We start from the raw sequence: 26,293 nt of genomic DNA, 5'->3' as shown, positions 1-26,293 counted from the left end.
CTGGAAGCAAAGCCAAGCAAGGAAGACCCATTTCAGAATCTTGGGTTCTCACCAGCTGATGTTTACAGCGAACTGTCAAGACTCAAGGTAAGCAAAGCCATGGGACCAGACAAATTGCACCCACGAGTTCTCAGGGAGCTGTGCGATGTCCTGGCGGAACCATTAACCATGCTCTTCAATCTCTCCCTAAGTACAGGGAGAGTCCCCCTGGACTGGAAAACAGCTAACGTCGTTCCTCTGCACAAAAAGGGTTGCAGAGCGGAGGCTGCAAATTACAGACCAGTGAGTCTCACATCAATAGTGTGTAAACTCATGGAAACACTACTTAAATGTAAATTAGACACGATTTTGGATGAGGGGAATCTAAGGGATCCTAGTCAACATGGATTCACTAGGGGTAGATCATGCCAATCCAATCTTATCGGCTTCTTTGATTGGGTAACAGGAAAGCTGGACTCGGGAGAGTCTCTGGACATAGTGTACTTAGACTTCAGTAAGGCTTTCGACAGCGTCCCACACCGTAGACTATTAAACAAGATGAAATCGATGGGGTTAGGCGAGACACTAATTGCATGGGTCAGGGATTGGCTGAGTGGAAGACGTCAGAGGGTGATGGTCAACGGCACCCTCTCTGAGACATCGGAGGTGACCAGCGGAGTGCCACAGGGCTCGGTCCTGGGTCCACTCCTTTTTAACATATTCATAAGAGACTTGACCCAAGGGCTTCAGGGTAAAGTAACTCTATTCGCTGATGACGCCAAACTATGTAATATAGTAAGTGAAAGCAATCTGCAGGATAGTATGACGCAGGATCTGCTTACGTTGGAAAACTGGTCCTCGACATGGCAGCTGGGCTTCAACGCTAAGAAATGTAAGGTTATGCATCTCGGTAGCAGAAATCCATGCAAACCTTACACCTTAAATGGAGAAACACTGGCTAGGACTTCAGAAGAAAGAGACTTGGGAATAATCATCAGTGCAGACATGAAGGCCGCCAAACAAGTAGAGAAGGCCTCATCCAAAGCAAGGCAACTTATGGGATGTATCAATAGAAGCTTCGTTAGCCGCAAATCTGAAGTCATAATGCCACTGTACAGAACCATGGTGAGACCTCATCTGGAATACTGTGTGCAATTCTGGAGGCCACATTACCGTAAAGACGTGCTTAGAGTTGAGTCGGTTCAGCGGATGGCCACTAGGATGATCTCGGGGCTCAAGGGTCTCTCGTACGAAGAAAGACTAAACAAATTGCAGCTCTACACTCTAGAGGAGCGCAGGGAGAGGGGGGACATGATTGAGACATTTAAATACATCACGGGACGTGTCGAGGTGGAAGAAGACATCTTCTTTCTCAGGGGACCCTCGGTCACAAGGGGACATCCATTCAAACTCAGAGGAGGGAAATTCGATAGTGACATAAGGAAGTATTTCTTCACAGAAAGGGTTGTAGATCACTGGAACAAGCTTCCAGAGCAGGTGATCAAGGCCACCAGCGTTATTGACTTTAAGAATAAATGGGATGCCCTAGTAGGATCCTTACGAGGGTCGAGTTAAGGAACTAGGTCATTAGTACTCAGACTTAATGGGGTGGGTCAGTAGAGTGGGCAGACTTGATGGGCTATAGCCCTTTTCTGCCGTCATCTTTCTATGTTTCTATGTTTCTATGGTTAATGAGGCCTTCCATGAGTTTTTGGAAGAGAGGTATGTTGGCGATGGGTCTATAGCTGGCGGCGGAGGAGATGGGTTCTTTGTTGTTTTTGAGGCAGGGGGATACGAGAATGTGGCCTAGTTCAGTCGAGAAGAGGCCATTTATGGAATCGGGGCCTAAAAGTGTGTTGTCAAACCTTTGGTCCTTATATAGAAAGATAATACATATCGTATCAGCATTATAAAGTATTGTAAATCTACCCTTTCCCCCCCCCCCCCTTATTACAAAACTGTAGCGTGGTTTTTAGCGCTGGCCACGGTGGTAACAACTCTGACGCTCATAGAATTAGTTTTGTATATATTGTATCAGTCACATTGAACTTCCCGTCTCAAATAGGCTCACAATCTAAACTAAAGTGCCTAAAATAGAAAGAGTAAGAAATACATAACATAACTTTATTCTTCTATACCGCCACAATCTTACGACTTCTAGGCAGTTTACGCTGAAGAGAACTGGACAAAGTCTATTAACCAAATTGCCGATATATATTTATTATCTCAGAAGATATGTTAGATTGGTCAGACTAGATGGACCATTTGGGTCTTTATCTGCCATCATCTACTATGTTAGGAGGCAGGAAGGATTAGTATTCAGTTTATGCCTTCCCTGGATTAGTTCAGGTTGACTTATTTGCAGGTATATTAGGCATTTTCCTATCCCTGGAGGGATTATAATCTAATTTTATACCTGTGGCAATGGAAGGTCAAAATGATTTGCTCAAGGCCACAGGGAAGGTCAGTGGGTTCTAATCCCTGCTCTAACCACTAGGCTACTACTCCATTGTTTAAACCAGTGTATCGTATGCTGTACCTCCTGAGATTTCAGGTGTGCCGCGAGATGCTGAGGAGGAAGAGAGGCGCTGGGTGACTGACTGCAGGACATCTTCTCACGGCGAGAGGCACATCCTGTAGGCATCAGCCGGCACTGGCGCCTCTTCTCTCCTTGCGTCTTCCCTGTCGGCACCCCTTACTGGCGGCTCAGGGTCCATCTGGAGTGTGCTGCGGCTTGACAAAGTTTGCGAGACACTGGTCTCGCAAACATAAGATAGGAGCGGAGGGGGCTGGACTGGTATTAGACGTCCTAGCAGGGTCCAGGGCAATCTCCCTATTTCCACTCCTAATTTGTGCTCGGCTTTGGGGAGCAACAGAAAGTTGTTTTTCTCCTGTTTCCTTCCCCTCACTGCATGAGCATGTGCAGCATGAGTCTGTCCTGATAACAATAAGCATCAGTCAAAGGTTGCTGGGTTGTGTAATCCATGTATTTCCTTCTGCATGCTGCAATTGCAGTAAAGTGAATCTAAATGTTAGGTACACCATACATGGGTTTTGAATGATTTAAAAAATAGTACTGTAGCCCTGAGATCCAGAAAGGGCCAGGAGAGATTTGTTTATGACCTAGCGCAGGGCTGTCAAAAGTCCCTCCTCGAGGGCCGCAATCCATTCGGGTTTTCAGGATTTCCCCAATGAATATGCATTGAAAGCAGTGCATGCAAATAGATCTCATGCATATTCACTGGGGAAATCCTGAAAACCCGACTGGAATACGGCTCTCGAGGACCGGAGTTCCCTACCCCTGCCATAGGTAGTGATTTAAATAAATAAAGAACAGCCAGATATCAGTGCCAGGCCTAATCCAGGTACAAGCACGGAACACTTGGGACTTTTGCCGCTGCCAACAGTTATCCAGGTCTACATAAGAACTGCCATCTCCGGATTAGACCTTCGGTCCATCAAGTCCGGTGATCCGCACACGCGGTGGCCCAGCCAGGTGTACACCTGGCGTAATTTTAGTCACGTGGGACTTTTGCCGCTGCCAACAGTTATCCAGGTCTAGTTGTTATTCAGTGGCATGGAGGACGGGGACAGGAAGAGGCTATTGAGATCCTGCCGGGACAAATTTGTTCTCGTGTCATTCTCTAGTCACTACAGAGTTGAGTATGAGGAGAAAACTTTGTAGTTCTGCAGGTACAAACTATCTCACCTGTGCCAACAGTAGAAAATCAGTTAAGAGGAAGAGAACGATTAATAAGATCAAATGTGGCAGATAGATGAAGGGGTAACTCAAGGGCAGTAAAAACCAGTCTTAAAGCTTACGGTGGAGCTTGCTGACTAAGGTTAATAGTCTCCACCAAAAATCCAACTATTAACCAGCCAGTTCATGGTTCATACAGACAAGTTTAAGTAATTTAAAAAAAATTGTTAAAGGCGCATCTTTTCTGCAAGATGAAATATGGGGGCTGAATTGTATGTTTCTTGTGTAGATGATGGATGCCATGTTTGAGATTTTATTATGCTTAATATCTGTATTATTAGGGTTACCAGATTTCTGTTGGAAAATCCGGACTCCTACATCCGCCCCAGTTCTGCCCCCAATCCTGCCCCAGCCCCGCCCCCGCTGCCTGCTCTCGTCAAGCAGGACATCCGCGCATACGCGGTGCGACACGATGGTGTCATGCACTGCATCCGCTCATTGGGGTGGAGTTGGTGGTGTCTCCAGATCCGTGGAGTGGGACCGTGCCGTGGACTCCTTCCAGTTGTCCGATGGAGGCAGAGTGCTGTATTCTTTGGGAACTGCCCATGAGCATCCGCCGCCCACCGCGAGCAGTGCGGCCCGGTGCTGGATTGTTCTATCTCTGTGCATCTTCTGCCTGGAAGCATCTGGAAAGCCCGAGCTGATATCTGACTAGTCTGGACTTTTGCCGTTGGGATTATTTGAAATATGCTGAGGCAACAGAGCTGCTTCTGGAAACTGGACTTCTGTCAGACTTATTAGATTTTTTTTTCCAGTTTATGAATTATTTTAAATTTTATTCCATTGTTTTTACCCCTATTCTTTTTATTTTATTAATTAAATTTTCCTGAATTCTGTTGTTTAACGGTTCCTCCCTTCTATTCCTTTTTACATATTACTTTAATTCATTTAGATGCTCCTATCTGTAAAGTTAGGAATTTCTACAAAATATTCTACATGCTTCGCTCCTCTCCACTCCTTCCTGCCCTCCATAGCCCTCCCTACCCTCTTCTAACCCCTTCCTCTGTAATGTCACCTAGAGCTTGTATAGGTATGTGCGACGCACAAATGGAATAAATTAATGTGCAGATGCCCTCCTGCCCGGCGCAATGTGAAGGAAAGCTTTTCAAAACCCAGACAAAGTGCCAGGTTATGAAAAGCTGTCCGGACGTCTGGTAACCCTATTTATTATGTACATGTTGTGATGATTGGGATTATTGTTATTTATGGGTTTGGACTGTTTTGCTTTTGGGAAAGACGGGATGCAAATCAATAAAACATACATTACATAACATAACATAAGAATAGCCTTCTTGGGTCAGACCAATGGTCCATCAAGCCCAGGTCTCACCGTGGCCAATCCACGTCACTAGTACCTGGCCAAAACCCATGGAGTAGCAACATTCCATTATTTCAGAGTAAGCAAGATTCCGGAACCCCAAATAGTAGCAATGTTCCATGTAGAATCCCAGAGAGTAGCAATATTCCATGCTACCAATACAGGGCAAGCAGTGGCTTCCCCCATGTCTTTCTCAATAACAGACTATATATCGCCTGCAAACTGAAAAGCTATTAAAGGATACATATTCTGGTACAGTAGCCCTGGAGGGCTCACACTCTGTACACTAGGCCACAGAGAGTTGAGTAACTTGCCCAAGATCAAAGGAGCAACAGTGGGAGCCCTCTGCTCTTACCGTTACATTAGTCACCCTCAAAGACAATAGGCCAAAGATGAGTTATTTCGTGACCTCTTGCACCCATGTGTGAAGAGATGCTGGAGAAGTGACACGTCGTAAGGTACAGCCCACTCTAAGTTCAGTTCAGCCAAAAAGCTGTGCTGAGTGAGAGAGGCCAAGCGTAACTGCTCACTGTGAAAATAGCGAGATAAAAAAGTTTTGTGGTTTCCTCTCGGCATGTGCAAGCGACAAATGGGAGGGCTATCCTTGCAAAGCTGATGATTATAAAAAGATGGGGGGGGGGGGCTGAGGTCCATAATGCACTTGGCTCTGAATATTTTGTACCCACGGCCACAAGCCCAGCTTTGCCCCTCACTTGCCTGATCAGGAGACATGGAAGCCGGCAATGAGATCCCAGGAGCAGACAGAGACGTTTCCTCACCCTATGAGGCCAGTTCTCCATCCTCAGGAGACAGCGACGAAGTAATGATGAGCTTCTTTCTTTGTTTCTGCTTTAACGGTGAATGTCTGGCTCAGTGCAAACAGTAGACGCTAGGAAGGACCATGCACTAACTCCTATAGATATTCCGGGGATGCTGAGGCAGTATTTGAGAAGCGCCTTGGGCCATAGTGGCTCTCGCCCTGAAGTGAGAAGGTAAACGAGGCCTCACAGTAAGCGATCTCGTTAACTGCTGGAGGATTTTCCTCTTTCTGAATAACTCTCTTCCTGGCTATTCTTGTGGCATTGAAACTAATAAATTCTTTAATTCAACGCAGGAGTTCTTGCAATACGGTTAGGTCGGCACCCTTTTACGAACACATTATAACTTTCTTATTAACTGGTGCTTTTATTATTTCCAGTGGCTTACAGGTTTACTGAGCTGTCAAAGGCTGCTGCATTTTGACAGGGTGCTTGCCCTCTCATTTCCTGTATTTTAACACAGCTCAGAGTGCCAGTCAGATTTAAGTGTTCCTCTGTCAGCAGCAAAAAGGTCGAACGTTTAGGTCTCATTCAGATGATTGCAATATTTTTATGTGGGTAATTGAGAACTTCAGCCGATACGAAAGTTTTTGTTTATTTGATATTCTGCTAATCAAATATTATCCAAGTGGTTGACGAGCAAATAATGAAAAACATACACAAACCCTGCGCGGTTCCTTGGGTCTCTCTTGGCCACAATGCTGGATGCGCAGTGATTTCCTGCAATGGAGGAAAAAGGCCTCAGAAGGGTTCCAAGTAGAAAGTTTTTCATATGGCTTTAAAATATTTACTTTCCAAACACAAATGTAATGTATTCCATAAGTGGAGTGTCACAATAGCAAAGGCAGTCTCTTTGGGAATAGAGACAGCATAACAGCTGTCACTAGACTATACAATCATATACAGACCTGGTTAATTTTACCCCCTTCCCCCCACCAGGCGCAGCGGTAACAGCTCCGACATTCATACGAGGCCAGTGCTAAAAACTGCGCTACGATTTTGTAAAAGGGGGGTTTATTTTATTTGGTTTTATATCCCGTCCTCACAGGAGACCTCAGAAGGGGTTACAAGTTTACATGCATAACAAAACATGGTAAAGACATATGGTAACATGACAACCATGGCACATAAGTTACTGATAGAGCAAAGAATAGAATTTGCATTTCTCGTTTTTAAGGTTTTGCATGATCAACCGACACCTTAAAATTTGGCAGTAAACATTCAGAGTTACCAACTGGTAAGATCCCTATGTCTCCCCAAAAACACTTACAGTAGATTCCCTGAGATATGAAGTGGAGTGAAACCAGGAAGCACTTTGTACTCATGTATGGGTCCCACACATTGGCTTGTACTACCTGAGGAGCTGAAGCTAAGGATATTTCTGCTTTCTAAAAAAAAAAAAAAAGGATGGCATGATTAGGAAGGGGTGCTGAAAAGTTCTCAGCCAACCAACCAACTTCTAAATTCTGAGTGTTATTTTGCCACTGTAGCTGAAAAGAGTGTTATCTTATTTAGATAGAAACATAGAAAATGATGGCAGAAAAGGGCCACGGCCCATCTAGTCTGCCCACACTAATGGCCCACCCCCTAACTACCTCCATGAAGAGATCCCACATGCCAATCCCATCTTTTCTTAAAATCTGGCACGCTGCTGGCCTCAATTACCTGTTGTGGAAGATTATTCCAGCGGTCAACCACCCTTTAGTTAAGTGCCAATTTGCAGAAATGAAATTCTGTGTTTTGACATTGTTTCAGATCATTTGATTGAACCATATCCACGTCATTCTTGTCTTGGTTGGGCGGAGAACTTTTCAGCACCCCCTCCTAGCAACATTCCAGAGCTGAGATTATGATGTCATAATGCCTCATTCTACCAAATCTAAGAGCCAACCTCATCACTGATGCCACAATGTCCTATACTTGACTGGCTTCTATTACATATAACATGGTGCTGGAAAGTTCTCAGCCAACCAACCAACTTCCTAAATTCTGAGCATTATTTTGCCACTGTAGCTGAAGAGTGTTTTCTTATTTCGTTGTGTTAATTTGCAGAAATTAAATTCTGTATTTTGACATTGTTTCAGATCATTTAATTGAACCATGTCCACGTAATTCTTGCCTTGGTTGGGCTTAAGAACTTTTCAGCACCCCTTCATATTAGATTACTTATGGGCCATGAAGTGAATTTCTAAAATTTTGTATCTGGATTATATGATGAAATTATATGATGCTACTGCTAATTATTTCTACCAGACACACGCAGCACTGCACAGAGTCACAAAGAGTAAGAAAACAGTCCCTGCTCAAAAGAGCTTACAATCTAAACAGCCAAGACAGACAAACAGGATGCCATGGATACAGTTAGGGTGAATGGTTAATCTGCTGGCTGGGTTGGTGGGCAGAGGGGAGTTCAGGACAATCAAGCCATTGTGACATCACTGATGAGGTTGGCTCTTATTGGTGGAATGAGGCATTGTGACATCACAATCTCAGCTCTGCTTCCCAAACACTGAAACTCTTCACACTACTACTATGAATTATTTCTATAGTGCTACCGGACATACGCAGCGCTGTACAGAGTCACAATGAAGAAGGCAGTACCTGCTCGAAAGCATTTACAATCTAAACAGCCAAGACAGACCAACAGGATGTCAAGGATACAGTTAAGGGGAACGGTTAATCAGCTGGCTGGGTTGGAGGGCAGAGGGGAGTACAGGACAATCAAGCCAATGTGACATCACTGATGAGGTTGGCTCTTATTGGTGGAATGAGGCATTATGACATCACAATCTCAGCTCTGCTTCCCAAAGACTGAAACTCTTCACACTACTACTATGAATTATTTCTATAGCACTACCGGACACATGCAGCGCTGTACAGAGTCACAAAGAAGACAGTCCCTGCTTAAAGAGCTTACAATCTAAACAGCCAAGACAGACAAACAGGATATTATGGATACAGTTAAGGGGAACGGTTAATCAGCAGTCTGGGTTGGAGGGCAGAAGAGTAGGGTTAAGGATTGAAAGCTATAGCAAAAAGGTGGGTTTTCAGTCTGCTTTTAAACAAGGGAAGGGGCTGACGGACAAACTCGGGTAATTTCTTCACGGATTGTGAGACAGAATAGAAAATTAATCAATAAAATACATATTATTTCAAAGGAAGGACTGTGCGTGCTCCTAGGATTCATGCATTTAACATTTCCATAGTTCATGGATCACACACAGGTAGAAGTATTTTCACAGAAACATGAAAGCAGATAAAGGACAAATGGCCTATCCACAATCTCCACTATCTCCTCCTCTCCCTATTGGCTAAGGCTCTTTACACCTGCATTGTGAGGTCATAGAACTTTATGGTTATAGAAACATAGTCAATACTTAAACAAATAGGGAAATATACAATGTTAATCTGTGATTCTGTTAATTGGCAAAATACTAATTATCACAGTTATTATGGCTTTAAATAAATATAAATTTATAATCGTGATGTGCTCAGACCTTAAACCCTTTAAATAGTGAAGTCACTACTTAGAGTTTAACAGGGGGACCATCATAGCACTCACTAGTCCCCGACCCCTCCCTCCATGAGCATATTCAGATACTTGGTGGTACTTATCTGAATGGAGAGGTGTCTGTTGTTAGATTTAATCCTGTTAAATCTCGGTAGTGGCTGTGTTCTAACTCATAAGGTGCCTCTTAAAATCCTGAGGTGATTGTTATATACATATTTGCTTCAATTCCCGTCCCCCCGACTCGAGTTTCGCCTTCTTCGTCGGGGAGGGACACTAGAAATGTAATTAAAATTTAAATATTTTATTATTATTTTTCAAAATCTCTATTCAATTGTATATATATGCGCAAAATAGTCCAAGCATAATTGATCAATTCACATTCAAGTTGATATAGAATAAATAGAAATACCTGATACTGGCTCGTTGAACCAGACTCGTTCAAAATCTGCTGGCCATCTGACTAACTCTGTTACAGCAGTGCGTATTTATGGGATCCTAAAACCGGAAGAGGCAGTGCCTAAAGACCCCAAATGCCGATATTGAATGGCTGGCCCTATAGAATGTATGTCCCTGGCGTTGTTATCATCCGGGGTCTTTAGGCACTGCCTCTTCCGGTTTTAGGATCCCATAAATACGCACTGCTGTAACAGAGTTAGTCAGATGGCCAGCAGATTTTGAACGAGTCTGGTTCAACGAGCCAGTATCAGGTATTTCTATTTATTCTATATCAACTTGAATGTGAATTGATCAATTATGCTTGGACTATTTTGCGCATATATATACAATTGAATAGAGATTTTGAAAAATAATAATAAAATATTTAAATTTTAATTACATTTCTAGTGTCCCTCCCCGACGAAGAAGGCGAAACTCGAGTCGGGGGGACGGGAATTGAAGCAAATATGTATATAACAATCACCTCAGGATTTTAAGAGGCACCTTATGAGTTAGAACACAGCCACTACCGAGATTTAACAGGATTAAATCTAACAACAGACACCTCTCCATTCAGATAAGTACCACCAAGTATCTGAATATGCTCATGGAGGGAGGGGTCGGGGACTAGTGAGTGCTATGATGGTCCCCCTGTTAAACTCTAAGTAGTGACTTCACTATTTAAAGGGTTTAAGGTCTGAGCACATCACGATTATAAATTTATATTTATTTAAAGCCATAATAACTGTGATAATTAGTATTTTGCCAATTTATAGAAACATAGTAACATGATGGCAGATAAAGGACAAATGGCCCATCCAATCTGCCCATCTGCAGTAACCATTAATTCTTCCTCTCTTTAAAAGATCCTACATGCCTATCTCACACTTTCTTGAATTCAGACACAGTCTCTCTCTCCACCACCTCTTCCGGGAGACTGTTCCATGCATCTTCCACCCTTTCTGTAAAAAAATATTTCCTTAGATTACTCCTGAGCCACTGTAATATCGGAAACACTTTCCCCCTTTGTAAGCACTAAGTTGTTTTTGAGAGATCAGCAAGGAAGGATAGTAAGGGTCAATGCAGATATTTGGGACATATCAAAAGTTTTTATGCTAATTTATATGCAAAAGACAGTACCAGTACACTAGAGAGTGATGCATATTTGTCTGATTTGTCTCGCCTGAAAAAGACCAACCCGTGGTTAATACACGTTTTAGGGTAGAGAAAGTGGGTCAAAGAAGAAAGTGAGGTCCATTGAGTGGACAGCATCCAGGATGTTAACACAGTCACTTTATTAGTAGCAGCCAAAGCAGAGTAGGACAAAGAGGCTTGAAGGATTAGAAACGGCTGTGTTTCGGCAAATGTGCCTTCATCAGGAGTCAAATGCGTCTGCCCTAAGAAAAGCAAGACCTTGGCAGCCTGCTGAGCACACAGTCTCCAACCCAGGTACAGCTTCACATACAATTAACCTATGGACCTGCGACCCTGGCTGCCCATAGCCAAACGTTGTGTCTTTAAGGGCCTGATGCTAGCGTTCAAATCCTTGTACGACATGGCGCTGGGCTACATGATGACCAAGCTTCCTCTATATGTGCCGAGAAGGTCCCTCCGCTCCCAGGGTGAAATACGCCTCAAAACGCCCCCTGGTCATGTCCTTCAACTGCAAACGGCCAAACGATGTTCCTCCTCCCACTTCATACCAACCCACTAGAATCAACTGCCCCCACAGATTAGATCCCTTGAAGGACTCCTTAACCTCTTCACCTAACTCCCCTGCTCACGACCGATAGATTACAAAGAAATGTATATTGATACAAGATCCTCGGTATGTATTGCGTTAGGATAAAAACTTGTATTGAAAAATCTTGCACTGTAACTATGACAAATTTAACCTGTAAACTCTATATTATGTATATTGGTTTTAGATCTCTTGTTTGTGTCGAGTTAGGACAAAAACTTGAATTGAAAAAACCTTGCACTGCAACTATGGCAAATTGCAACCTGTGACCTGTATATTATGTATGTTAATCTATAACCTATAGGTTAACATACATAATATACGCAACGTTCTGAGCTTTTTGGGGAGAAACGGGATAGAAAACAAATAAAATAAATGAATATGGACACAGACTGCAGTTGTAGCCAAAAATACATGGTGCAAGGTGGTGATTTAGAAAATTAGGGGATGGAGAGAGTTCCAGGAAGGAATACTGTTTAAGATGTTACCAAAAACTGAACAATTTGCTTTCTCGGGTAATTCTACCTTTGATGTGAATTTTAGATTACCAATGTTCTTTCAACTAGTCATGCCAACATAAATCCCCACCTGCAGCTGCCAGCGGTACATGGTCATTAGACCCAACTGAAGATCACTTGAGGGCTACCAAGAGCATATGTAGGAATGTGGTAAAGCCTCCCAGCTCAGTCGCTTGGGTGTGGAACTATGCGGCACCTCCATCAGCTTCAGATGCCAGTCAGGAAGTGTCTCAGCAGCGCATGTGCATGTGAGAACCTGTCTGTCTTCCTATTTTGTTTTCTCTGGCATAATTTTGTGTTTGATGCTGGAGCTTAAAGTCGGAACATCTGTGACCAAAGGCTAAGCTTGCAATGGAAGAAGAGGTAAGTTCTGGGGCTCCACAGCTGGGAAGCGCAGATCATCTGCTGCCCCAGCTCAAGCACGCAGCATGGTAGAGCTCAGGGGGAGTTTTTCAGAGATGCAGTGCTGACTAGGCCCCCATTATTGAATGGGTGGGGGGAGTGTTGCTTAGTAGATGGAATAGTGAGGGCACAGAGTGATCATAGGTGGAACTCATTTACCTGTTTTTAAATTTGAATATGTTGGAGCCTGCCTTACGTTTCCCAAGAGAGACATACAGAAATATTCAGACATTTTAAAGAGAGTAAGAGGCTTTGGATGTAGCTCATGCCACTTTTTTCATTTGTAGCTCAAGGCAAGTATTTTCCTGTCCCCAAAGGACTTTCATTTAAATAACAGGGTACATGCAGTTTACATGCATCTTGTAAGTGCACAAAAAAGCAGGACTTATATGCTCATTTGCACTGTGATCTGTTCTAGAAGAGGCTGGTTGGATTTTGACATCTCTCCTCCTTTTCTTGTTTGGTTGTTACATATTGAGGCAGGGCTCCTCTTTCCTCTTCTGTTTGCATAGCCAGAAACCCATTGGGGAGGGCAGGGGTAGACTGGCGGTCATGCATTTCCTCTGCTCTCTCCTCCCACCCCCCAAAATATCATACCTTTGCTGGCAGAGATGCCCAAACCCTGGCAGCCGAAGAGATCCACTGCCCAAGCCACCTAGCAATGTGCTTCAGCTATTGATACTGGCACTCCAGCACATGCTCGGTTCATGGGCATGAACCGAGCATGCGCTGGAGTGCCAGTGTTGGTGGCTGAAGCATGCTGCATGGGCATTGGACCTCTTCCAGGTTTTCTGGAGAAAGGTATATCGACCTACTCTGTCAGCATCATTAACACAATCTTCATTCTCTGTTGCTCACTGAGCATATTGGACACCTTATAGAGTCTCCAGATTGTCAGCGCATGGATCTAACTTATGCTGGACTTGTAAAACTGATGTAGGCACAAATTATCGTATGTTACTTGGATGCCATGCTGTTAAAATGTTCTGGGATGAAGTCTGGCAACGAGTGCATGAAATATTTGGATTCTGTATAGAGCTGGCTTATGAAATTGTCATTTTGCATTCTGCTATCTTATCACATTTACTTAAAAAAAATCTAAGGCCAAATTATTTGATGTTCTTATGGGTCTAGCAAGTCAGCATGTTTTATCAGAATGAAAAAATAGTACAATTCTTTCTAACATGTAAATATGAAGAAGTAGCTGCAGTTAGGCGATGCTCAGTTCGATATTTTAAGAGGGTTTGGGCTCTTTTAGATGACTCTTGTAGAATAGATGCTAATTGACTTGTCTTTCTGGTTTGTACTCCCAATTCGTCTACTTTTACAATTTTATTGGGGGGAGGGGAAGGGCTTAAATGACATTAGATTAATTGTGTTGAATTATTGTATTTAATGAAATTCAATAAAGACATATAACATAAGAACATAAGCAATGCCTCCGCTGGGTCAGACCTGGGGTCCATTGTGCCCAGCAGCCCGCTCACGCAACGGCCCAACAGGTCCAGGACCTGTGCAGTAATCCTCTATTTATACCCTTCTATCCCCTTTTCCAGCAGGAAATTGTCCAATCCTTTCTTAAACCCCAGTACCGTACTCTGCCCTATTACGCTCTCTGGAAGCGCATTCCAGGTGTCCACCACACGTTGGGTACAGAAGAACTTCCTAGCATTCGTTTTGAATCTGTCCCCTTTCAACTTTTCCGAGTGCCCTCTTGTTCTTTTATTTTTTGAAAGTTTGAAGAATCTGTCCCTCTCTATTCTCTCTATGCCCTTCATGGTCTTGTAAGTCTCTATTATATCCCCTCTAAGTCTCCTCTTCTCCAGGGAAAAGAGTCCCAGTTCCTCCATTCTTTCTCTATCTATCTCTCTCTCTTTCTTTCTTTCCATCTCTCTCTCTCTATATTTCTCTTTGTCTCCCTTTCTCTCTCTCTTTCTGTCCCTCTCTAATCTCTCTATGCCCTTCATGATCTTGTAAGTCTCTATCATATCCCCTCTAAGTCTCCTCTTCTCCAGGGAAAAGAGACCCAGTTTCTCCAATCTCCAGTTTTCCATCCCCTTTATCAGACGTGTCGCTCTCCTCTGAACTCTCTCGAGTAACGCCATATCCTTCTTAGCACACTATGGGGGTCTTTTACTAAGGCGCGGTAATTGATGTAGCTAAATGCTAACGCGTCCATAGAATATAATGGGGTGTTAGCATGTAGCATGCGCTAAATTGGCTAGCGTGCCTTCGTAAAAGACCTCTCTATACTATTAAAATAATCCATTAAAAAGATAGGGCTCGATTCACAAAGCAAACCTATCATGTTTGCGACCCCTTAGCGACCCCGGCCCGATTCACTTACCTGTCTTCCGACCATCCTCCGATCCGCGCATGCCAATGAGGGCAAGGCCATGCAAATGTAGGCAGGGACGCAATTCACTAAACTTTTTTCCTATCCGACTGTGCTCGCAAAAAGCGACTGCTCAGGACCAGTCGCTGAAGCCTTTTGCGACTGCCCTGCCTTCTGCAGCCCTGCTCTCTGCCCTGTCAGCCCCGATCTCTTGCTGCCCCGAATGCCTCCTGCGGCCTCGAATGTGCCTGCCTGCCTGACCCGAACACACCTGCCTTCCAGCCCCGAACCCGAACCCGAACACGCCTGCCTGCCTGCTCCAACTCACCCATCCTTCCCCGCACTGCAAGCCCGTGGTTTTAACCCATGGGCTTAAGCGGGTTAAAACCACGGGCTCCCAAAAGTTCCTCGATCACACAAAAAAAAAATCTATTGCTGGCCCTGAGGTCCAGCAATAGCATTTTTGTAGGCTTTCTTGCGGCCCTGGCTGCGCTATGAAAAAGAAAAAAAAAAACCAAAACAACAACTCCGACGGCACGGAGGTCCCGCACATGCTCAGCGCGCTATAGCGTGATCCATGCCTGCAGATGGGGGCGTTCCTCCGAATGCCCTCATCTGCATGTTAAAGTTTATTGAATTAGTCGGATCTTCCCGGATCGGGCCCAAATCGGGCCCGATCTGGCAGGTTAGTGAATCCTGCCCTTTGTACCTTATTTTCCTTTGTTTTATTTCTGTTGATTCTTTTGAAATGTAATTATAACATGGCAATGTTTAAAATGTATACCTGCTCCCTTTATATTATGCACAGTATGGGGGAGGGGACCTGCATCACCCCTTATCTTTATTTGGTGGTTGCGTTGTTTGCAGTGTCCGGTTTCTGATCAGTTCAATTTCTGTCTACATATTTCTATTTGTAGTTTCTGATCCCTTGTACTCTGCGAGGTTCTTTCTGTGCGCGCGAAAGAGAGCGGGTATTCTCTTAGCACAAATGTCTGGGTAGGATCAGGTTTGGTTGGTTTGCCGGCAGGTGTGCTGGTATTTCAGTGCCCACTACAATGTTTACAGTGCTGCCTTCCAAGGTAGGGCCTTGTTGTGTGACATGTGGAAATTACTGCTCTTGTGGTATGTTAGACTTGCCCTATAAGCCCCGAGCGACATTGGTAGTGTTTCATACTTCACAATATGCCTGATACTGGATTTTGGATTTAGATCACACCCTTCTGAGTGGCAGCTCAATTGTCTTGCGCTCAGTTGTCCACGCGCTTTTGTCTCGCACGCATTTGACTTGCCACCAGCTCAAGGTGAGTTAAATTCAGGTGCAGTAAATATTTTCCTGTCCCTGGAAGGCTCACAGGCTAAGATCGTGCCTGGGACCATAATGACTTGTCCAAGATCTCAAGGAGCAGCGGTGGAACTTGAATCCTGGCTTCAGCCTGCTACTCTAACTATTAGGTACAGCCAGTGGCGTAGCGAGGGTGAGAAGCTCCCGTGGCAGTGGCGACCCTTCCCCACTCTCTTCTCTGCCTGCCCCATACGCTCCTTCCTGCCACGCGTGCCGCTTCCCTTCCGCTGTACCTCTGTAACGTTCCTGGTGCAAGCAGCAACCCCCCTCCCCCAAGCCGCTGTCGCGCCAGTATTGGCTCTTCCTCTGATGTCACTTCCTAGGTGCAGGTCCAGGAAATGACAGCAGCTTGGGGGTTGCTGCTTGCACCAGGAACGTTAGAGGTACAGGGGAAGGGAAGTGGCACGCAAGTGCGGCGCTGGGGGGGGGGCAAAGACGGAGAGGAGGATGGATGCCTGCGCCCTCTTCAAGATGGTGCCAGGGGCGCCCCCCCCCCCTCCTTACTAAGCCACTGGGTACAGATAATACCTATTCCAAACGTTTGATAACCGTAAACTAAAGATCTGAAGCCTGGTTTTCATTTGGCCACCTACCAAAAAAAACTAAGTAGCTAATCATTCTATGGTTGCCAATAAAAGCAAGATTTCTATTACAGTGTTGTTGAACACCGCTGTTCAAATGGGCACCAGGAATATGTTAGACTGGAGAGCTAGGTCTGGCTAGGAGCCAACAGTATTTCAACATTATATTGCAAATATTATTCTGTGTAATATAAGTTGTATTATTTTGTTACATAATTCCGTGAAATGGTCAGTACATGATACCATCAGTAACAGCTAGGCGGGGGGGAGAAGCCCCTACTGTCCCTTTTTTTGCTAACATAGGTACTGTCCCGTCCACCTTAGCCTCCCCACACAGTTCAGTGACCACCTACCTTTGGCACTGGGGTTTGTTTGAAGCCTGGCTTCTTTGGTTCCCAGCTACTGCAGGGACTAGTGGATATTTGTATCGAATAATCAAACTCCCAAAAGGAAGGAGAATCCCCACTTATTGTTCTTCAATGGTTCCCAGCCGACTGCTCTAACCATTAGGCTACTTTTTCACTCCACTTCAGACATTTTTGTTCATTCTTGGTGGTAAATTGCCACAAGGCCTTCAGCTTAGAAAAAGGTACTTGATTTTGAACCAGGGATCTATCATAAGTAAAGCAAATGGGATAACCACTAGAGAATGACACGGTGACAAAATTCATCACCGTTCCCGTCCCCGCGGATAACCACGGTAAACAATTTTCATGTCATTCTTTAAGGAGAGAGGGAAGAATCAGAGTATGAATGGCCATAACTACTGACCCGCAAGCTTTGCTTTGAAGAATGCTGGTATAGAAGGATTGAAGTTGAGATAGACACTACAGAATGACAGTCTCTGGTATCCAGAGCAGATATTGTGATGTCATAATGCCTCATTCCACCAGTGCCTAAGAGCCAATCACATCAGTGATGTCACAATGGCTTCATTATCCTTGGCTCACATAAGAATGAGAGTATGAATGGCCACAACCACTGACCCGCAAGCTTTGCTTTGAATAATGCTGGTGTAGAAGGACAGAGGATGAAATAGACACTAGAAAATGACATGGGATTATTTCCCGCGGTTATCCGCGGGGACGGGGACGGTGATGAATTTTGTCACCGTGTCATTTTCTAATAACCACTACACCACACCTGAGCAAGCATCACTACAGATTGTAATGTAATCATGATTTTATAATTTAATGGGTTTTTTTAAGGATTTATAAGTATTCTGGGCAGTGAACACATCTGTAGTGGGCTGGGAATTCCAGCTGTAGTAATACATAGGGGGAGAGGGAGGTCCTAGTATTACATTTCAAGCAGAGCACTGGGAGGCTAAAGGCTAAAGACTCATCCTTGTGTTGGGAAAACAAAACTCTAGCAACAAAGATGGGAAGGGTAATCCTGAGTAGGGTGGATTATTGTAATTCACTATACCTAGGAGTTGTGAAACGGAAGTTGAGGGCTTTGCAAATGCTTATCAACTCCGCTGCAAGATTAATCACAGGGGTTCCTAGGAGTGCCCGTATAACTCCTGTGTTGAAGAAACTACACTGGTTACCTGTCCAACATAGAGTGCAGTTTAAGATTGTGGCGATTATACAACAGACATTGTATCATACTTCCCCAAAGATCTTACAAGAATTCTTTCAGATCTATAAACCGCGAAGAGACCTTAGAGATGTAAATGGGATGAAATTAAGTATGGAGGGGAGAAGGTCGACTATGCATGCTAGGATCAGAGCATCAATGATATCTGTAGAACTATGGAATGCCTTGCCTGGTATCCTGCGGTTTTGTATGGGGAGGATGAATTTTAAGAAAATGCTGACAGCTCAATTATTTGCCAATGCCTTTTTATGCTAAGGTATATTTCAGTTGATGATCGCCTTTTAGAGTTGTTCTGACATCAATGTATGATTTAAAGCTTGCTTGTATTTCTGAATTGATTGAATTTGTGCTCTATCCCTATTATAACAGGGACAATTAACGATGTTGTTTAGACATGTCTATGTTATATGTGATAATTGGAGGAAAACAAGATTTTATGTATGTGGTATGGAAACCTCATAGTTGTATGCAGTATATATATATTTAAATTAATTAATTAAATTCCATTTACATCGGTAGAAGACCTGTTCTGAAAATTGCATAGTGCTAATCTGACCAAAAGTATCATGGATGTCTTCAAGGTGTGTACTTTTTAGATGCATCAGGAAGGGGTGAAGGGAAATATTGTGCATAAATCACAATTTTGCATTCATGTATATTAATTTTCATGTACCTGTAGAAAAAAGAGGAACCAGTGTGTACAGATATCTTGTGCCAGTAGGAAGGTTAAAAGTGGCGGTACAGGGGCCAGTGTTGTGGAATGCGTTGCCTATTGAGATAAGGCAGGAAAATGGTTAAAACTAGGTTATTTGAGCAAATTATTTTTCTCATAATGTGGTTTTCAGTATTATTTTTCTAAGCTTTGAACAAAATTTGCAGAATTAATTCATGTTATATATGGTTACGGTTCATAGACAAAAGCGCGCGCCAACATAGGCGCGCCGACAACCCAGCGCAGACAACTGAGTGCAAGGCAGAAGTGCGCCGAAAAAAAACAGTATTTTAAGGGGCTCCGACGGGGGGTGCTGGTGGGGAACACCCCCCCACACTTTACATAATAGAGATCGCGCCGGTGTTGTGGGGGGTTTGGGGGGTTGTAACCCCTCTCATTTACTGGAAACTTAACTTTTTCCCTCTTTTTTAGGGAAAAAGTGAAGTTTTCAGTATAATGTGGGGGGTTACAACCCCCCAAGCCCCCCACAATGCCGGCACGATCTCTGTTAAGTAAAGTGTGTGGGGGGGTACCCCCCACACCCCCCGTCGGAGCCCTTTAAAATACTGTTTTTCTTTGGCGTGCTTCCACCTTGCGCTCAGTTGTCTGCGCTGGGTTGTCGTCGCGCCTTTGTCGTTGCGCGCTTTTGACCTGTCACCTATGATTACTGTTATTTTGTAATGTTTTATTCCACTCTTTTACTAAGGCGCGGTAGCCGATTTAGCGCCTGCTAAATATTAGAATGTAATGGGCGTATAAGCATTTAGCAGGCGCTAAATCGGCTAGCGCACCTTAGTAAAAGGACCCCTATGTCTTTTATGATTTTATGTTGTAGGATTGGTAAGTTTATTTTATTATGAATGTAATGTTGTTATCCGCTTAGAATTGTAGGATATGTGGGCTATAAATTTTTGAAATATATAAAGTGAAAACACTTGCCTACTTTCCCTTTGAAACTCTGGTGCAAAGGCTGCTGGTAAGAACTACTCCTGCAGCCATGATGAGGGCAGTTTGAAAAATGCCCTTCTGTTTCCAAAGCAGCCTAGTTGTGCCAGAATGGATTAATGAGCATGGAGTGCCCTCAGTGTAGCTAATTTTTAAAGAGATGCTTCCAGGGCACATTTTAAATAGATCACATAGGGGTTCTTTTACTAAGCTGAGCTAAGCATTAACAAGTGCGTACTGTAAGTTAAAAAAGGCATTACCGTGGGACGCGCTCAGATATCCTGCGGTTGTTTTGGGATTGATGCACGCTTCCAATGTGCTAAAAATAGATTTGACTTTAGCACTGGGGGTGGAGAATAGGCGTGCCCTGCCCTAATGGTTAGCATAGCTACATCGCCACATGCTAATCGATTAGCATGTGGTTAGCACGGGAGCCCTTCCTGCCTAGAAAACAGACGGCAGTAAGGATTCACAACGCTAATGGCCGCTCGCTAGTTTGGAAATTGTTGCACTGTCGTCATTAATTCAGAAAATGGAAAATGCCATTTTACATCTGCGCTAAAAAGTGGCCTCAGCGCACGGAAAACCAATTTGCTAACAATCGCAAAGACCACTTTTTAGCATAGCTTAGGAAAAGGGCCCCATGGTTTCTCTTTGAAAAATAGTATCAAGGATGTACACTAAGGAGGGGGGGGGGAATTCTGTAAATGGGGTCTAAAAATATAGGTGCCTATCTCTTGTCAATCGCACTTAGGTGCCTGTTATAGAATTGCTCCCCTAAAAGCATCCACACATGTGGAACCATGTGGATGCTTGAAACTTGTCTCTCTCAGTTCTCTAGTACCCTAAATCCAAGCAGTTGTCCTGCCACCCATGACACTCTGCAGCCTAACTTGATTGAAACTTTTCTGGGTCTGATGCAGGTGTGACCACCAGGCACATCCTGAGAAAAGCACATGGTATCTTAGCAAAAAAAAAGCTCCCAAGAGTCCTGAATGTCATAGTCTTTCTTTCTCTTTTCTGTCACCAGATGGAATCACCTTCATCAGCTGGTCACCGTTTTACCAGGCGAGAGGTAATAGCTGCATCTCTTTTATTTCTGATGGTAAAAGCTAAAAATATCAAACTGTGAAAGCCTCCCTTTTGGTGTTAAAACAAGAGGAGAGTGTACAGTGAGTGAGGATGGTATGTAGAGTGAAAGCACACCCACCCACACCCACCCCACCATGTATGGGAGTGAGAATGGTGTGTAGTGAAAGGCCCTCCCATATGTGGAAGTAAGATGAGGACATTTAATAAATGTCCCCAACAAAGTGGGGAAGGGGTAAAACGCGGACCTGACGGACCTCGCGGATCTAAACCCATACCGCCTTAAAAATCTGAGGTCCGTGTCGGTCCGGTGTCCGTGCCGCTTGTAGTTTCTGTCGCTGACAGACCTTGATGAGATTTTAGCGCTGACGGATCCGTCTCAGCATAGGGAGGGAAAAGTGTTAGGATCCGTCAGCGCTAAAAATCTCTTCCAGATCTGTCAGAGCCAGAGACTAGTGCTGGAGTTTGGAGACTTCTTTTCCATAACGCACGTCCAAAACCTATGTCCCCGCTCTCTTGGCTTCTGCTCTGCCGTTCCAGCACTAGTGTCTGGCTCTGACAGACCTGGAAGAGATTTTTAGCGCTGACGGATCCTAACACTTTTCCCTCCCTATGCTGAGACGGATCCGTCAGTTGAAAAATCTCATCAAGGTCTGTCAGCAACAGCAATTACAAACACCACGGACACGGACCGACACGGACCTCAGATTTTTAAGGCGGTACGGGTTTAGATCCGCGAGGTCCGTCAGGTCCGTGAGGTCCGCGTTTTACCCCTTCCCCTACAAGGGTAAGGGAGAAGGGGTGTGTGCTGTGAATGGCACACAACCCCTAGGTTTAGAATATTATGTACAGTTCTGGAGACCACACCTTCAAAAAGATATAAAAGGATGGAGTCAGTCCAGAGGAAGGCTACTAAAATAGTCAACTGTCTTCGATATACGGCATATGAGGACAGACATAAAGACTTCAATATGTATACTTTGGAGGAAATAGGGGAAAGAGGAGATATGATAGAGACGTTTAAATGCCTACCTGGCATAAATGCGCATGGGGTGAGTCTCTTTCATTTGAAAGGAAGCTCCAGAATGAGAGGGCATAGAGTGAGGTTAAGAGGTGATAGGCTTAGAAGTAATCTAAGGAAATAATTTTTCACAGAAAGGGTGGTAGATGTGTGGAATAGTCTCCCGGTAGAGGTTGTGGAGATAAAGAATGTACCCGAGTTGAAGAAGGCATGGGACAGGCACGTGGGATCTCTTAGGGAGAGATGGAGATAGCGGATGCTGTGGACAGGCAGAGTGGAGGGGCCATTTGGCCTTTAGCTGCCATCGTGTTTCTATTTTAGGAGGTAGGATCATGACTGGGCAGTTGGTGTATTCCAAAAACAATTAGCATAATAATCCCATGGCTGATCTAAAGTAATAATCATATCATAACATTTGCTCTGTGAAGGTTTTTGTAAATATATCTACCACTTCTATTTCCTTATATACAGCATTTTTTTTCAGGATCTTCCAAATGCTGTTTGAGTATAATTGAGTGTTGTACTCCAGACAGCTACATTTCTTATTGATCCATAAGATCTTTTAGAGGCATTTTTCTTTTGTTCAGTGAAGACTCCAATTTTTTTTTCTATAAAAATAAACAATAGAGAATAACTTTATCTTTTCTTATAGCCAAACTGCACTGATGCCTCTCCTGACATGAAATCAGTGTCCAAGCAAAGCATCCATTCTCTTATCTCATACGTTTAAAACTGGCCAATGTATGTTTTGCAACAGAAAACATGACGGTTTCTAACATCTCTCTGTCTCCTACCTACCACTTTCTGCCAGAAACCAGTCTTGATTTTTCACTGCATTGTAGGATTTTATTATTATCATACAAGGAACTACAGGTCCCAGAATGCTTTGTGTTGCAAGTGAACTGCTAGGTTAGAATTGTTTCCTTGTGAAACTATCCTTCAAAATAATGTGATTGGCTCACTTAGATCATGAGCTCAAGGCATTTTCCTTATGTTTATGCTTTCTTTCCTTTGCAGGCTAGGTACAGGCGAACAGCCCCATCACGAGCTGCCCAACAGAACTCTAGCAAAGACTCGAGTCCTTCTCAAGAGGTCTCATCATCAGTACAGGTGAGGGGCAGATGAAATTCCAGACCAGCCTTCCACTCTGTGTGCACTGTGTAGTGTCTAAGTTGGGGGTTATTATCTCATAAGCATTCATCCTTTTGAAAGTAGACTAAAAGGGGAATTCCTAAAAACTCTGTCCTAATTAATAATGCAGTTACTTATTTCTCTGGTTTATAGAAATTCTGCTTTAACATTAAAGTGAGTCTAGTTGTGAATTATGACTGTAGCCCCACCCAGGGGTGAGGCCTATAATTAGGGTTACCATATTTTACAAGGAAAACCCCGGACACATAACCCCGCCCCATTCTGCCTCTAGCCCTGCCCTGTTCCACCCCAGCCCCGGTTCTGTCTCTAGCCCCGCCCAGTTCCACCTCCAGCTCTGCCCAGTTCCGCCTCCAGCCCTGTCCCCGCCTCTCTTCTGTGATGAGCTCCAGTAGCATCTGGAGGGCCAAGAGCATGTGCGGATGTGGGTGACATCACCCGCGTATGCTCAGAGGCCCTCCATATGCGACTGGAGTTCATCAGGGCTTTCCAAAACCGAGACAAATGGCGGGCATCAATGCAATGCCGTCACACACATGTGCGAGTGCGTCTGACATCATCAAGGTGATGACCGCACATGCGCAAAGGCTTCCAGACGTGGCCTCCGAGCTCAGGATTTCCAAAACCCAGACAAACTGCCAGGTTCTGGGAATCTCTCTGGATGCCCAGACAGTCCTCTACAAAGGTATAATTATACCCACAATGAAAAATTTGAAGGCAGGCTGGTGGAGATGGATGTCATGTCACAGCCCTGCATGGGAAGATAATTGGTGGTTCTCCTTCAGCTCATTTAGATCCAAAATGGCTCCAACTTAAAAATTAGAGAGGACCACTGGTACAGGGTGACTGCACAAAGATTAAAGGAAGAGGGTATGATATGATAAGCTGATGTTTCTGGAGATTTTATTTGAGGACTTGGCTAAGCCCTCTTGGAATGGGAGCGATATATAACTTGTGACTTCCTGTTCCTCTCTCTGCAGCGTGACCTCCTTTACGAGGAAGTCCTGTATACTATCTTGCACAGAGCAGGCAAAACAGAAGTGAATCATGTCTCCAGTGCAGATGAACTGTATCGGTATGTACAAAAGGTAAGCACAGGTTGCTGGACTGCAGAATAGGATAAATGTCAATCTGGTTTGTCCGCTGAGACATGATGTTTCATAATTATTGGTCTACTCTACTGGTCATACAAGGGGCTGGGGGGCAGTAGTGGGTGCAGAAATCTGCCTCAAAATTGGAGAGATTGTCTAAAGACCATCAAACCATTGAAGCTTTGTTTCTGACACACTGAGAACCACCAAACCTGGCAATGCTTCTTTCACACATTGTAGTGTACAGCTAGGGTTACCAGATTCCATCTGTAAAAAAAAGAGGACACGTGGCCCAGCCCCATCCCCCTCTAGATGAAGCCCCGAGCTGGGGCTTTCCTAAACCCGGACAAAGTGCTGGGTTTCGGAAATCCCCCCTGGGCACCCAGACAGCCCTCTAAAAAGAGGACATGTCTGGGTTTTCCTGGACATCTGATAACCCTAATAGAGCTCTAGGAGCTATATTGGACCTTGGAAAACTTGAGCTTAATACCTGATGTGTGGCCTATGAGCTTTCAAGATGCTGTTAGCCTCTTCTTCAGTGACTGTGGAGCTGGAGAAGAGTCTTCCAAATCTCAAATATCCATGCATTTACTTATCACAACCTTGGGAACCTCTGGATCTCCAGAACTCCTCTTTCCCTTGTTGAGGATCCCTTACCGCCAGGCCTTTGAAGGACAGAAGAGTTAGTATTGCCTCTGAGTTGGGTCATATATCACCTTGTTGGATCTCATATGGAGACACTAGGTGTACTGGATACTGTAGGGTTACTAGACGTCCGGATTTCCCCGGACGTGTCCCCCTTTTGAGAACATGTCTGGGGGTCCGGATGACTTTTTTCAGAACCCGGCACTTTGTCCGGGTTTTGAAAAGCTTCTATCAAATCGCCGTCGGGCAGGAGGGCATCCATGCATGCGCAGATGCCACACGATGGTGGCACGTTTGCATGCATGTGAAGTCATCGCATCATATCTGCACATATATGGATGATCTCTTTCCAGATGAGAGCAGGCAGCGAGGGGCGGGTCTAGAGTGGGATTGGGGGCGGGACTGGGGCTTGATGGGGCATGGATGGGTAGAACTGGTTGGGCCTGGGGGCGGATCTAGGGGTCAAACAGAAAATCTGGTAACCCTAGGATACTGCATAGTCAGTTTTGGGGCTGGAAGCCAACAGTATTGGCATGAAAAGTCTACTGTCACATTTGACCTTTTTTTTAATGCCTGGAAACCTATATAAAATGCACTCAGTTCATCAGTGCTCTGACCCTGTGGCCTAGCGGTATCACCCGAGGCTTCTCCACTTAACATCAATCTGCAATGTAAATTTGAAATCCATTACCTTTCCTTACTTGGTCTTTCTGAATTCTTTCAGGCCTTCGGTATGGAGCAGAGTGAACATAAAGCTATCCTACGACAGGTGCAGAAATTGGAGGTAAATCCCATTCCATCGCCTCTTTGGGTGCCCGTTTAGAGACTTATTTTGTGGTATGTTGGGACTTGAACACAGATAATGAGGAAAGTATCAGATCTTTCTGATCCACTGAAATGCCAGTTTCTCTTTAGGAAGCACTGGGCTATAAGAACATAAGAAATGCCTGCACCGGATCAGACCTTGGGTCCATCTAGTCCGGCGATCCGCACACGCTGAGGCCCAGCCAGGCCTACCCTGGCGAATACCTTAGTTACTCGTATCCCTCAATGTGGCTTTCAAGAAGATGTGCATCCAAATTGCCCTTAAATCCTTGAATGGTGGTTTTTTCCACAACCTCTTCCGGGAGAGCGTTCCAGGTGTTCACGACTCGCTGTGTGAAGCAGAACTTTCTGACATTTGTCCTGGCCCTGTCCCCCCACAGCTTCAGTCCATGACCTCTTGTCCAAGTCACCTTTGACAATGTCCTTTTGTCAAATCCTTTCAGTATTTTAAAAGTCTCTATCAGATCCCCTCGC

The 26,293-nt window shown here is 44.4% G+C and overlaps 1 protein-coding gene across 2 annotated transcripts in view; it reads left to right on the top strand.

Moving 5' to 3' along the window:
• Positions 1–26,293, top strand: part of LOC117367373 (protein unc-13 homolog D-like) — an 82,313-nt gene that overhangs the window by 7,654 nt on the left and 48,366 nt on the right. Inside the window, exons 1-5 of one of the 2 annotated variants that reach the window (XM_033959824.1) lie at positions 12,331–12,443; positions 21,030–21,074; positions 23,127–23,219; positions 24,239–24,346; positions 25,719–25,778. In XM_033959824.1, coding sequence (XP_033815715.1) covers positions 12,432–12,443; positions 21,030–21,074; positions 23,127–23,219; positions 24,239–24,346; positions 25,719–25,778 — 318 coding nt within the window. In that variant the 5' untranslated portion in view covers positions 12,331–12,431. Of the gene's footprint in view, positions 1–12,330; positions 12,444–21,029; positions 21,075–23,126; positions 23,220–24,238; positions 24,347–25,718; positions 25,779–26,293 lie in introns of those variants that run through there. The other variant, XM_033959825.1, reaches the window with a different exon arrangement.

The sequence above is a fragment of the Geotrypetes seraphini genome, chromosome 10, assembly GCF_902459505.1.
Source record: "Geotrypetes seraphini chromosome 10, aGeoSer1.1, whole genome shotgun sequence".
In the NCBI taxonomy this organism is placed as follows: Eukaryota; Metazoa; Chordata; class Amphibia; order Gymnophiona; family Dermophiidae; genus Geotrypetes; species Geotrypetes seraphini.
The sequence above is the reverse complement of the archived record's forward strand: the minus strand, read 5'-3'. Positions and strand labels throughout refer to the sequence as shown.